The 12860-nt window shown below is 47.3% G+C and overlaps 6 protein-coding genes across 6 annotated transcripts; 3 read left to right on the plus strand and 3 right to left on the minus strand.

Moving 5' to 3' along the window:
- Positions 1–775: 775 nt before the first annotated feature.
- Positions 776–2854, minus strand: N7506_005604 (uncharacterized protein; the record flags this gene model as incomplete). Its single annotated transcript, XM_056954897.1, has 1 exon — positions 776–2854. The coding sequence occupies one exon, from the start codon at positions 2852–2854 to the stop codon at positions 776–778; it is 2079 nt and encodes a 692-aa protein (XP_056811874.1).
- Positions 2855–4842: 1988 nt separating this feature from the next.
- N7506_005605 (nucleic acid/nucleotide deaminase domain-containing protein) lies at positions 4843–5412 on the plus strand (the record flags this gene model as incomplete). The annotated part of the gene is made up of 1 exon (XM_056954898.1): positions 4843–5412. The coding sequence occupies one exon, from the start codon at positions 4843–4845 to the stop codon at positions 5410–5412; it is 570 nt and encodes a 189-aa protein (XP_056811875.1).
- Positions 5413–6316: 904 nt separating this feature from the next.
- On the minus strand, positions 6317–6745 carry N7506_005606 (uncharacterized protein; the record flags this gene model as incomplete). Its single annotated transcript, XM_056954899.1, has 2 exons — positions 6317–6499; positions 6680–6745. The coding sequence occupies 2 exons, from the start codon at positions 6743–6745 to the stop codon at positions 6317–6319; spliced, it is 249 nt and encodes an 82-aa protein (XP_056811876.1).
- A 129-nt stretch (positions 6746–6874) lies between these two features.
- On the minus strand, positions 6875–7180 carry N7506_005607 (uncharacterized protein; the record flags this gene model as incomplete). Its single annotated transcript, XM_056954900.1, has 1 exon — positions 6875–7180. One exon carries the CDS (start codon positions 7178–7180, stop codon positions 6875–6877), a length of 306 nt encoding a protein of 101 aa, XP_056811877.1.
- A 3217-nt stretch (positions 7181–10397) lies between these two features.
- On the plus strand, positions 10398–11109 carry N7506_005608 (RNase H1/viroplasmin domain-containing protein; the record flags this gene model as incomplete). Its single annotated transcript, XM_056954901.1, has 3 exons — positions 10398–10480; positions 10540–10755; positions 10806–11109. The coding sequence occupies 3 exons, from the start codon at positions 10398–10400 to the stop codon at positions 11107–11109; spliced, it is 603 nt and encodes a 200-aa protein (XP_056811878.1).
- A 1326-nt stretch (positions 11110–12435) lies between these two features.
- Positions 12436–12844, plus strand: N7506_005609 (uncharacterized protein; the record flags this gene model as incomplete). The annotated part of the gene is made up of 2 exons (XM_056954902.1): positions 12436–12772; positions 12828–12844. 2 exons carry the CDS (start codon positions 12436–12438, stop codon positions 12842–12844), a joined length of 354 nt encoding a protein of 117 aa, XP_056811879.1.
- Positions 12845–12860: the final 16 nt, after the last annotated feature.

Consider the following 12860-nt stretch of genomic DNA (forward strand, 5'->3'; position numbering starts at 1 on the left):
CCTTCGTTAGAGGAGTGCCGCCAAAGATGCAAGTGGTTTTGTGTTTTGTGAATGGGCTGACATGACCAATGCCATTAATAGATTTGAAAGAAATGTGAATGTTGCACTGTCGCACATGAACAGACTCACGACCATAAGAGGATTCGATGAATGAGGGTGGTGTAGCTTCGCGCCCACGAAATGTGCATGCAATGGAGGATACGTTTCTTGCAGCTACTACCAACGAAATTGGGGGCGTGATCTATAAGGCGATTCCGAACCCCATCAAAGCAGGACAGGTAGAAACGCGAGAGTGATAAGCAGAACGTCACAATGAATAACTTTATTAGAAAAAATTGGAAATCAAAATTTGAAAACAGAGCTAGAACAACTTTGGTTACCATTAAAATATTCCCCGTGAGGTTGGCAATTATTGGCCGAATGCATGAAGCATCGGGAAGAAATATCAACAAGCCCAGCGCTAAGACTCCCGTGGCGACTTGTATAAATTTGCAACATTACGTTGTTGGATGTGACCGATTTCTAGTACATGGAAGGCTAGAGACAACTACGAGAGCCGTGCGCCGCATGCGATGCTGGATCAGTGACTTGTGTTCCAGCTTTCAAGCGTAGTTTTTTGATTTCACCACAAATACAAACCCATGGCAAGAAAGTGGGAGCTCTGTCTCGTTCTACTATGCAGCACAGAAGAAAGAAAAAAATGTTACCAAGTTACCACGACATAGTTTGAGCCAAGGAGAAAAGGGTTCACTTGGTATTACGCTCTCGCATATAGCTAATCAAGAAGCACGGAGTTGAAGAGTCTGTGTCCCGTATCGGTGGGCCCTTTGCCGGTGAATTGATTGTTTGACAGGCGAAGAGCAACGAGAGACAAACGCCGGAATCGCGAGAGCTCTTGCGCAATTCTACTCGTGGAAACCGATTTTGTCTGAATGACACCAGCAACGACGACAATGCGGATAGAAACATGAAGGGCTCGAATGTGCTGCACAAATTCCAAGATTGATAGGCCGGTGTTGACTACCGAGTCAACGAGAACGATCGTCTTGCGACCTTCAACATGCTTATGCTGAATATCGCCTGGGAATTTTGCATGGAGGAACATGGCGAGTGGGAAAGCCCTATTCACACCCAGTGCCATCGGTTCGCCACCTCGCATCAAAGGCACAATCAAGGTCTCTTTCTCATGAAGAATTCGAAAACCATCTGTTTGATGACCTTGAACATGGGTTATGTGGAACGTCTCAACGCCAAGAATCTGGGTACAGAATTCAGTGGCAAGATACCATCCGACTTTAGAATGTGCATCCCGCAGTGCTGGCCCCGATATCGCTGCATCGCGCATCGGTGTCATGAGCAACTGGGCCGCAAAACGATCAGTAGCATGAAGAACATGAAGGTTTTGGCGTCGGACAAATAATGACTCAACAAAAAATTGATCCGTCAATTGTACTAAAGGCAGCCGGGACGCATCAAGGCGGGCGGTTGCATTTGGAGGGAGCACAGCCTGGCGCGGCCGAAATCCGTCCTTCCCGATTAATCTTGTCAAAGCCTCGTCCATGCTAGTACTTCTCAATGCTTTGTCACCTGTCACAACAATCGCCTGGTTCGCCGCTTGGAGCATTTCCACATCCAATGGGCTATCGCCAAAGGCCCAAACGTAAGCGTCGTGCACATCACGCAAACGCGTCACGAGTGCTGCTTTTAGAGCGGGTGTCATGACAAGAGCGTCCGAGAAGCGCCCCCCACCAATCACTGTGACTGTTTTCGCCAGACCCTCCCTCTTCAGAACTTTCTCCCAGACTCTGCGAAGCCCACAGGTCAACACCAGCGCGCGGACGTGAGTCTGACCTGACACTAAGTGCAGAAGATCTAAAATCTCAGAATGGACCTTGATCATGAGAGCCACTTTGTCGCAGCAATCATCATATTCTTTGTTGTCGACAATGACTTCTTCGCAGAGGAAGGTCGCTTGGCGGAAGGCAGTATATGTGTAGTGCAAAGGGCTGCTGAACAAACTTTTCAAGGTGTATCTCTCCTCCGCCTCAGCCGAAGGTGCGGAAGCGAGCTCCCAAAATAGTTCACCGCTGTCCTGCGGTGCGAGTGTTTTGTCGGCATCAAAGACTAGCACGGTCTCCGACCGTTCAGATCCGTTCGTTATGCAGTCATCCATGCGTTGCTGGGCTAGTCTGGAGTTCAAGCCTTCTGTATGGATCTTAAGATCCTGAATGAAAGGAACAATCTTCCCCATTGATACCTGGCGTTGAGTAATGGTCGTGAAAATGATGTCGTGCGACCTGCAAATGTGACGCAATCGCTTTTTCTCTTCTTGCTGCCATTTTTCCAAATGAGCAATTGACGTCGCTGGACGACTTCGTTTCTGATCACCAGAACGATACTCCGCGATGTTCTCGGCTGGCACATCCAAATACAATATGTGAGTGTATGTGTGTAAATCAGCTGGTGTGCACACCAGTTGACCGGCAGCTTTTTCTTCGGCCCAAAACATGGCATGTCCAGTGACTATGGCACTCCTCCCACTGTGGGAACTGTCCTGTTTGATCCTTCGAATCGCAAGATCACGAACCCTTTCTTTGCTATCTTCGTTCAAGTTCTGAAATGCTTGGAGCCCCCCAGGCGTAGCCGCCGCAATTGCCTGACTGCCATCATAGAAGGAAAACTCGGCATGGCTCAGGCCACACTTGAGAATATCCAGCAAGAATGATTTGCCAGATCCAGGGAGGCCATAGAGGCCAATGATGACTGGTTTTGGACTGTCGACCGAGACCGGGTTGGTGGTTGCGTGATTGTGGCTGTCAATGCCATTGAGATATGATACAGTGAGAGGTTGCATAACTGGAGTTGAGGTAGGGTAGAAGTTGACATGAAGCAATGTAAATGTGAAGGTTGGATTTTGGGCGGAGAAGGAAGAGTAAAACCTGTACTGGCAAGGCTTATATCATGGCCTACTGGTGAAGAAGCGGTCTCAAGGTATACGTGGACCGGTTAGCAAAGTAGGTGCTGGAGGAAGAGGAAATATCGAGATCAGAAAAAGCGAGTAAAATCATAGCGAGCTAATCAACAATCACCAGGGCCCACTCATCATCAGCAGGCCACGCAAGGCCATATATTTCGATATATCAGATACCTGAGCTGCAACACCGTGACTAAGGTAGAAGAGGCCAGACACGCCGGAGGCCACGGCTTACTCGCCGGAACTCTTTGGAGTCTATTTGGTGTCGGCAGGCCACAGAAACGATCTTTTCATCCTTGCTCGGGTTCACCACCTCATGTATCGAGTTCCAGCGCTTTTCCATGCAGATCAAAGCAGCCACTTTGAAAAAGAACCATCGCGAGGTGAACTTGGCCAACATGTAAACACAGATTGGAGCGATCTGGTACCCAGAGAGAAAAGGAACCCGACGGGATGTAAATCCGTCATATTGAGCCCGTGCGATTGAAAACATGACGTCTGAGGCTTCACTTAGTCTAGAAAAACGCGTGTTTGCAACTCGGAGCTCCTGGAGCTCCTCGCGGAGCCGGTCTCGATGCCAGGAGGCTTGTGGCTGCCGAGGAAGATTCAAGCTCTTGAGCCATACTCGTAGTGTTGCTTGCCCCAGTTGCATCGGTAACCGTGTCACTGAATGCATCTTGAAATTCAACGCTAACAAATTTCGGTCATCCAATCGTCGGCTTATCGAGAAGGAAGATTCGCCGGTGGCTAAAAAGGGGCTACTAAGATCCAAGTCCCCATCGGAGACGGAACATCTTGGTTCCGATTTTGGTTGCTGCGGCAAGCGCGCCAGGCTGTCTACTAATCATTTTCCCCTGGTGTTCCCCAAGTTCGAAAATGATGATTCACCATCTTTTACTGCCTACTGCATGCCTCCTGCATGGTAGTCCTCCTGCATGTTAGTCCTCCTGCATGGTAGTCCTCCTGCATGGTAGTCCTCCTGCATGGTGGCCTCCTGCATGGCAAAATAGTTTTTTTGGACCTATTGGGGATAATGCTAGGAGCCAATCATTGACTCGGAATTATATGCTGTTTCAAGAGCTGGAATGTCTTCTGGATGATTAATATATAAAGTCCACCGATAGCCCTTGTGTGTATTTTCGCTCGCCAACTTGGTAAACAAGAAAGTCAAAATGTATGCTCAAGGGGAGAGACAAAATGTTACAAGTATGGCTCGACATGACTATGCAAAGATCTAGAGATCGATCCAAAACATATCGGTTGCCCCGGACTTACTCGTACCAGAGGCTTCTCGGTCGACTTTATGAGCAGTCATTTCTTTTGAATGCGCGTGGACAGACACGCGGCAATCATACAACTTCATCTGTTGAGCTTGACGCCACCCGGGCGCAACGCCGTCGATTTCTGTAAAATTATTGTGACGTTCTGGATTCCGAAAGGGATGTAGAGCATGCACTGCAATTGGGCTTGAGGGGCTCGATGCGTGCTAATTGCAACTTCTATATTGCTCCGAGGAAAGTAACCGATAAAACCGCTGGCTTTTCCCGAAGCATTCTTGGCGTTTGACGGGCCATAGCCCACCAAGCTGGCACAAATGATGCTTGCAGACAATCGAAGTTCTTTCAGCTATGCATGAGATTTCCTGCTGAGCGCATCGAACAGGAAAGCAAATGTTTTTAAACAAACGTAAAAGACTGTCTTTCCAAGCTGAATGTGTCGACCACTTTCACCTATCGATAAAGTTCCTTTTCTAATTTGTTAATGGATTCAAAGAGTCGCGGTTGATGGAATTGCTGCAAACAGCTATTGGCTTCGATGATCACTTCAGACTTTGCGAATTCGCACACGACAACCGCCGTTCCGATCATATGAAAGAGATTTTGAGACGCGGTTTGGAATATGAGAGACGGTCAGATCCTGCCAGCAGGCGGTCATCTTTCATCCTTGTACAACATTACATTGGTCGACTCTCTCATCACATACGGGCTATAAAAGAGCTGCTTCGGGATGCCCAGGATCTGAGTCACCTTCTCGATAACCACGCTGTCTGTAAGATTTATGTACCATCCGCCGTACCTTCACCCATTCGCGACTCGCACACCAACTTTCGGGAAATTCTGAACCGAATGTTTAAGAAAAATGATTGTGATAGGAAACTGCTCGACGATGGTCTCCTCCACTTGGATAAGGAGACCGGGATCTTTGAATCTTTTCTGCTTCAATACGATGGCTCCTTGCTCGAAGTCCATGCAGAGGTCCAGGTATTGGAGTGCTTCCACAAGATGCAAAAGTCATTCACGGGTGACGATCGTCTCATCGGTTTTAGTGAACCAGCTTGCCTCTACTACGAAATGTACTTTAAATATAATCCAGCCCGTGTGATGTTGTCTTCCTCTGACCGCAAGATTTGGACAAAGTGGAGTCCTCCACATGTGTAACAATTTGACGACAAAACCCCTGCCGCCAGGCAACAAAAGTATATCTTGAACAAGATGACGCAAGACTTTCGCGCGCAAGTGATAACGCATGTTTTGCAACACTTACTATCAAGCCGTTGGCATCCCGATTCAATCACGAACATCACAGATATCCGGCAATTTGGCATCATCTCTGACTCGCTTGAGGTCCGATATTCGGGTCCATGACGCTCATGGTATGACGGCCCTGCACTATGCGGCAATCAAGGGGTACCGGTGCAGAAACTCCTGAGACTCCTCCAAGTACCAATTCAGAAATTGTCAAATCAGATCCAACAGTCCGCCCTACACAGATCTTTCAGGTATTCCAGAAAGAGAGTCGGACTCCGATGAAGATTCGGGCTCAGAAAGGGGGCATATCTCTATTTGGCAGCGCTTGAAAGCTCCAGCACGTGCTGATCCTTATTCAATAGCAAAATGAGCTCAATCTCGGCTTTTATTTTTCCCAGAATTACCCAGCGGAGCGGAGATAAAATTTATTCATGATTTGTATAGAGGTGATTTAATCATTATTCCTCGTCGCCATTCAGAATAAATTTCGCCTGGTGCATCTCTATCTCATTAAACCTAAGAACCCATATCATTCATGGAGTCTCCGCGGCAAAAGGTGGACGATGAGACAAGACTGCGGCAACAGGGAAGGACTTGAGAGTTTGAAGTGTCAGACACCATGTGTAAAATTACCATGGGAAGGTGATTCAAATACTTTGTTTTTATAGCTAATGCCTAGTGTTCAGATTGCAAAGCGCTTTCCGGATCTCGTTCGCTCGTCGGTCGCTTGGCGAATAACGTCCACAGAACGATATTTCAATTGCAAATCAACTTGAGCAGACTCAAAGTATATGACGTATCTATTATTCAATAGCTATTTCACGTTGGTGTGTGACGCATGTCGCAAAAATGGGGCATTGCGAAGCGCTTCGGCCTGGATTTCCCAGATAGGTTCTGCTAGTCTGAGAAACTGAGGGCCAAAACTGTCTCTCATATCTTGCACGACGGCTTCATCCGACTCATACAGACTTGATCGAACCAGTGGGATTTCCTTAAACTCTTTGAAAGTCAGGTATCTCCAGAGACTTTTTCAATAATCCATGGATTCTCTGGCAGCGTGGTGTTTCAGATCAACTCTTTTTGCGACCAGATAAAATGATGATTTGATAGCATGTGCCTTGGGATGTTTATAAAGTTGAATATCGGAGAACTCGCTGAAAGCGTGGAGTATGCATACCGTGTCCCAAGACTCGATGCGATGAAGAAGCTGGACAAGGGAGCCACCAGGCTTCAGACGATGCATTGCGAAAACTAGTTGCGAAACCATCAAACGTTGCGACTCACAGTCGCTGCGGTAACTTTATCTGGGGTGATCTCTGCCAACAGCTCCTCCGCAGATTGCTATATCGTATCGGTTGTCCAGGAAAGGCCGCTATTGTTCAAAACTGCTGGAATCAGGATGTGCCGTGGGAATGATTTCTTGGCGAGCCATTTCCAGGAGATACATCGTGATGTCTGCATATATAATATATTGGCAAATGTCCTTAGCCATTACTTCATAACCACCACTTTCTGTTAGGAGAGTAACAGCATCGATGAGTGATCCTGGGGTTTCCTTTGCGGCCGTCATAGTAAACCCACCAGGCGCCATGCAGAGGTCAAGCATGCGGGGACGGAGAGAGCCCAATTTGAATATGTTTGTTTTCCATGCCATTCCTTTGCCCACCTGCTTCGTCATTTTGTAGAACGATGCCTTTCCTTTTTCATTCGGTTTACTTGCGTTTTTTCTTTGGTTCTCGAAAAAGGTATCACCGCCTTGATTTGACCATCCCTGAATCTTAATCTTAGTCTTAGACTTGAGAGAGGAGAAGTGTTGACGAACTCTTTTCTTCAAGTCTCTCAAATCCCGATAAGTTGGGTGGAGCGATACATAATCTATCCACAGCCTGGTTGATGCCGCCACAATACCTTCAGCCATAGTCTCTTCGCATTTGAATTAATGACTTGTTCCAAGCAGACCTTTATCTCTTTAGAAGTTCGCTCAAAATTTGGAGAATTCTTGAAGAACTTTGATTCTTAAATTGTTGTCAGTAGGGTGCGGAAAAAGTATTATAATTAACAATAGTGCACAGACCCACCCTTGATGGTTGAAGAAGACGGCTAAATATTTACATCGTTGTCCTCCTGCATGGTCTGGTCTGCCTCCCGCATGATGCTTATCGGCCCTTTTAGATGTTCTATTATGGATTTTGAGTCCTGCGCTGGCCGAGTAAAAATTGCCCCTCCCAATTCGACCATGTACAGCTTTCCGCGGCTAGCCATCATATATTGGATCCACCAATAGATGGCGCCTATTGTAAATTGATTTTTAAGGATCATGCTCCTCTCACCATGCGTCGGGGTCTTCGGAGCACACAGTGAACTTTGGAACAGCCAAATTATGGGATACGTATCAATTTTCTGGATACCTTGGCGCGAAAGAGACTAATGCAGCCGGTGAGTGGGGTCTTTTTTACTTTTTTTTTTCTTTTTTGACAACGCTCGGACTTTGAGCCAACGTATACTTCACGAGTGAAGTCCGACGCTCTTGGAGGTCCAAAAAACTGCCACTTCGTTCTTGACTATCTCGATTTTATGACAATGTTTAGCCCCAGAATCGAGACAGTCCAGCAAGAGCCCTGCTGAGATCAATTAGAATCCCAGAATTTGCTATCAATGATTGGTCTGTTATCTTCATCGGGCTCAAGTTCGTCTGCTCCCGTGCAGTAAACCAAAGTGTGATTTGTGAGCTCAATGATTCTTGGAATCTACTTAGTTTTGCGTGAACCCTTCGGAAGCTTCGCCGATGCTAATAATGAGATGAACAAGCAAAACTCGCGCCCGTGGAGATACGAATGATGACGTATGGAATGAATGGCAATACTTCTGGATAAGGCAAATGAAGCATAAATCTGGCAGATAAGGTCTTAGAATTCTTACTGAGGAGGACCGTGCATTTGGACCGACTCACGATTCTGCATATTGTTTCACGTACACGTCGCACGGTGGAATTGGCGCGAGAGACTCCGCAGCGGTCACGCTTATTCGATACATCATATGCACTACTTCACTTAGGTATAATGACGACCATCTAAGTGTAAGAGCGAGATGAACTTCAAGAATATCCGTCAAGATCTACAATCCCAAGTGTCCTTTTCAGATTGCCAAGTTTGAGCATCTCTCTAGTTTGTACCCCGAAGCTGCGGTTTTTGCGACGCGCGCGTTCGCAGCGGGGGAACCCATCCAGTTCCTCAGCGGGGTCTGTGTGCCTTTGACAAAGAAAGACCAGCTGCAACTCGAAAATATGGGGAAATAATTCAGCATCCTCCAGTCATCTTCCAGTCAAGCCCTTGCAATGTTTCTGGGTCCTGCGCGATTCGTAAACCACGACTGTCACGCAAATCGCGAGATTGTATGGGCCAAGGGGCGTAGGGCCATCATCATACCCCTAAAAGACATCCACCCCAATGATGAGACCACCGTGTTCTATGCAAAAGACTATTTCGAAGAGAATAACCAGGGCTGTTCTTGTCGCTCGTGCTCATAATCCACATCGTTTCCGGACGGGTATTGATGGACTTTGGATAACAATCTCCGACCGTCGCTGATGCCTGATGTCATTGAATATAATGGCTAGCCACGGTGATCACGGCTCGTTGGGCCCATGGTATGTGTTTAAAAACAAGTCAAGAGATTCGGTTTATCTCAGGGGAGGCGTCCTTGCCTTCGCTGAGCTGAAAGCCTCTATTAAACGCAAATGAAGTTACTATGAAGTAGACCCTGATCAAGACCTTGATGCCTTTTATGAATGGTGTATTGATGTGGTCGGTGCAAAAGAAGACAGTGCTAAAGGTCATTTTCGGCAAGCAGGCTTGAAATCGAAAAGTCCTAAAGGATTGCTAGGTATGCTTGAAAACTGGTACTACCACCTACACTCTTCGATTAATTATCCAGTCCCACTGCCAAAACACACGAGACTTTATTGAAAGCTTATCCGTAGTACCTTGTTAGTTGGGCATGCATTGCTTTTTCCGGGATTTTACGATACTTTATGTGCTGCTTGAATTTAATACATCTGATGTCTATTACCCTCAAACCCTTGGAAGGACTTCGTATCTTCACAATTAATCACGAGAAATCAAACCGAGATGGCGTAAAGCTACGCTAGAGCATGAGCTTAACCACAACATGATCCAGAGTGGGGGATTACCTATGGCACAGACAGCTGGCTACAACACACACCGAGAACCTCTTCCAGTGTACAGCATCAAAGCACATCGTGGAGAACGCATATATCCAATAGCTCACGAAGATCCATGGGTATTGGGATGGCTCTTCCGCTAGCGTGGAAATGTCTTGATCCAATTCAGCATCAACAATGCAGTGGTGTTGATTACTCAGCATGACATGACGAGGGGGCGGGGAAGTGAGGGGCAAGGTGATTGAACTTCGGTGAGTGAAGAACAGGGGTTGAATCGCCTAAGCGCTCGATAAACCTGCTAGGCAGATAATTTATCGAGCTTCAAGATAAAGATCGCGTAATAAGAAGGATTTTCAAACGTGTAGTCTTGTTGCTCAACTTCCCTGTGCACGAATTTATACAGTATACGAAAACATACTGTCCCGCTTATGTATATGAGTTCTTGTTAAATACTCTCGACCATTGTCTAGACCAATGGCACCGTAGGGAAGCCTTAAGGGGTGCTATTCCAGGCCACCAATTAGGTCGTGACACAAAGCCAGCTCATCGAACATTCACAAGCCAAATGCAGCTAAATACTGTCAGTCGCCCTTGAGACAACATATATCTTGTTTACATGATATCAGGACCATTTCCATACTCTTGGGATTTCTTTTCTCTCACTGTGCATACGAGCTGAATTTTGAAGACAAGCAATTAACGAAGTAATACGCCTATGGCTCCACCATTTAGCAAAAGCGACAAGTTTTATGCGGTCTACAAAGGTCGTGTTGACAAGCCTACCATATATTCATCTTGGTAGGATTGAATCCAGCTTGGCAAGAGACCCTTGATGCACTGACATGCTACTTGCCTAGGAGTCAAGCGCACCCAAGAGTCATAAAATGCCAAGGCGCCGAGCATGAGGTGTGGGACAAACTCGAGGATGCTCGCAAAGCAATGAAAGTTAGAGGCTTCGAGGACTTTGACACCTTTGTCAAAAAATCAGCTGAGACCAAAATCACGACGTTGCGAAAAGACAAATACTATGCCGTTGCAGGCGGCACGACCACTGGAGTGTTCATTTCTTGGGAGTAAGGCTCCTAATTTTGACATACCAACATAGATAACTCACATAACACAGCGATGCGAAAAAAGCGAGCAATGGAACCACTGCGTGTCAAGAATGTTTCAGCACTAAGCAAGAAGCAGAAGATTTCATTGAAAGTTGGAAAGACGCCTACGCTGATGTATGGCGAAGAGCAATTCGACAAGGATTGAACGAGGGATGGAAAGCAAGGGACATGAGTTTGAACCTAGGATCATTCTTGCTTAGGGAAAATGACAACGAGACATTGAAAGAAAGCGGCCACGAGATGGTCAGAACGGCTCAAAATGAACTCCCGAAGATTGGGCAATTATCTGTCAAAGAAGGGAACCAGGAATAGACCGTTCAATCTATGGTTAAGGTTGTAGTAAGGCTCAACGAGCGAAGACTAACACGACCGAAGATGAGCTCTACAAGGCGCCGGGACTTTGGAGCTTCTTCTATAACAAATCTAACAATGAATGTCATGCAATTCAACATACTTTGCTGAACACGCAGCTAAGCACTGCCACCTCGCATTGCTGCGGAAAACTACGAAATACTCAGTATTCTGATAGCCATCCCAGAGCCAGAACCTGGACGTCCTGCTGATCCAGGAACCCTCCATCACCACCTATCGAACACACGTCAACCATAGCGCCTGGCGGCTGTACCGACCGACCGTCGAGAGTGAGGCTGTCCGTTTCCGCAGCCTGATCTACGTCAATCGAGGGGTGTCAACCTCTTCCCACCGACAGATACCGTGCAACCACCCAGAACTCACAGCAATCAAGATCTGGACAGCAGACCAGCAAATTCTTATCTTTTCAGTCTACATCCCACCCGTGCCTATGCACAACCCCGATGGGACGTCGGCAGAAGCAACACTCACAGCCATCCAAAACACAATAGAAAACGCTCTTCTGGACGGTCGGAAAACAACGAGCATAGTGCTTTCCGGAGACTTGAATCGCCACCATCCAACATGGGGCGGCAATCACATTCACCCGCGGTTTGTAGAGGATGCAAGCGAACTGATTAACTTCTTTCAAACATATGGCCTATACGGCTGTCTCCCTCGAGGAACAGCGACTTTCTGGTCTCTGAGCGACCCGGGAAGGAACTCGACTATTGACTAGATCGTAACGGACCGGCCAGACCGGCTCGTTAAATGTCATCTTTACGATGAAAGTTACGGCTCGGACCACCGTGCCACTTACTCAGAATGGAATCTTCAAGCCCAGCGTAGGCCAGCAGCCAAGGCGAAAAAGGCCTACGACCGGGCAGACTGGGACAAAATCGCCAAGGAAGTTCTTCGACAGATAGGCCCATGGAAGGAAATTAAAACTAGACCAGCGCTAGATGAGGTTGTTGAACGGCTCACGGAAGCGGCTACGACGGCAGTCGACAGTCTCACGCCCGACTTACGACCGACACCATACTCTAAACGGTGGTTCACGCCGGACCTTAAATCCAGCAGACCGAGGTTAATCGCCTGCGCCGAAAATGGCAGGATAGTTGCTCGGAGTTCGGGCGAAACCACGATCAATCCGCGATCCTATTCCGAGAGATGCAAGAGAAACGACGAGAATGGACTCGGACTATTGAGAAAGTCAAAGCGTCACATTGGAAACAATTTCTCGATTCTCGATGAAGCCGGGGGAAGCTGTGGAAGGCTGCCACCTACATGAAACCGCGAGATGCCTGGGGTTGCATCCCAACCTTACAAGACGATACCAACGAATTCATTGAGAATGAGGAGAAGGCGCAGGCCTTCTTGAACACTTTCTTCCCTGAGATGGATGACCCGCACGAAGACCTACCGACCCAAACACCCCTGGAACTCCCATGGCAACCCATCACCGAACTGGAAATCCACCGATTTCTCCGAACTATGAGGGGTTTCACTGCACCTGGTGAGGATGGTCTACCGTCGCTCGTGTGGAAACACCTGTGGAAGTATCTCAAAAAGTTTATCACCGGGATCTTCACCGCATCCATCAGCCATGTGACAACGGTGAAAGGTACGCCTAGGTCCAGAGCATGCTGCATGCATTGTTTCCTAATTTTTGTTCACAGATTTCGTTACCATGTGACGCTGCAAGCCCCCAC

The sequence above is a fragment of the Penicillium brevicompactum genome (genome assembly GCF_028827555.1).
Source record: "Penicillium brevicompactum strain IBT 35665 chromosome Unknown utg000004l_segment0_segment0, whole genome shotgun sequence".
Lineage (NCBI taxonomy): Eukaryota > Fungi > Ascomycota > Eurotiomycetes > Eurotiales > Aspergillaceae > Penicillium > Penicillium brevicompactum.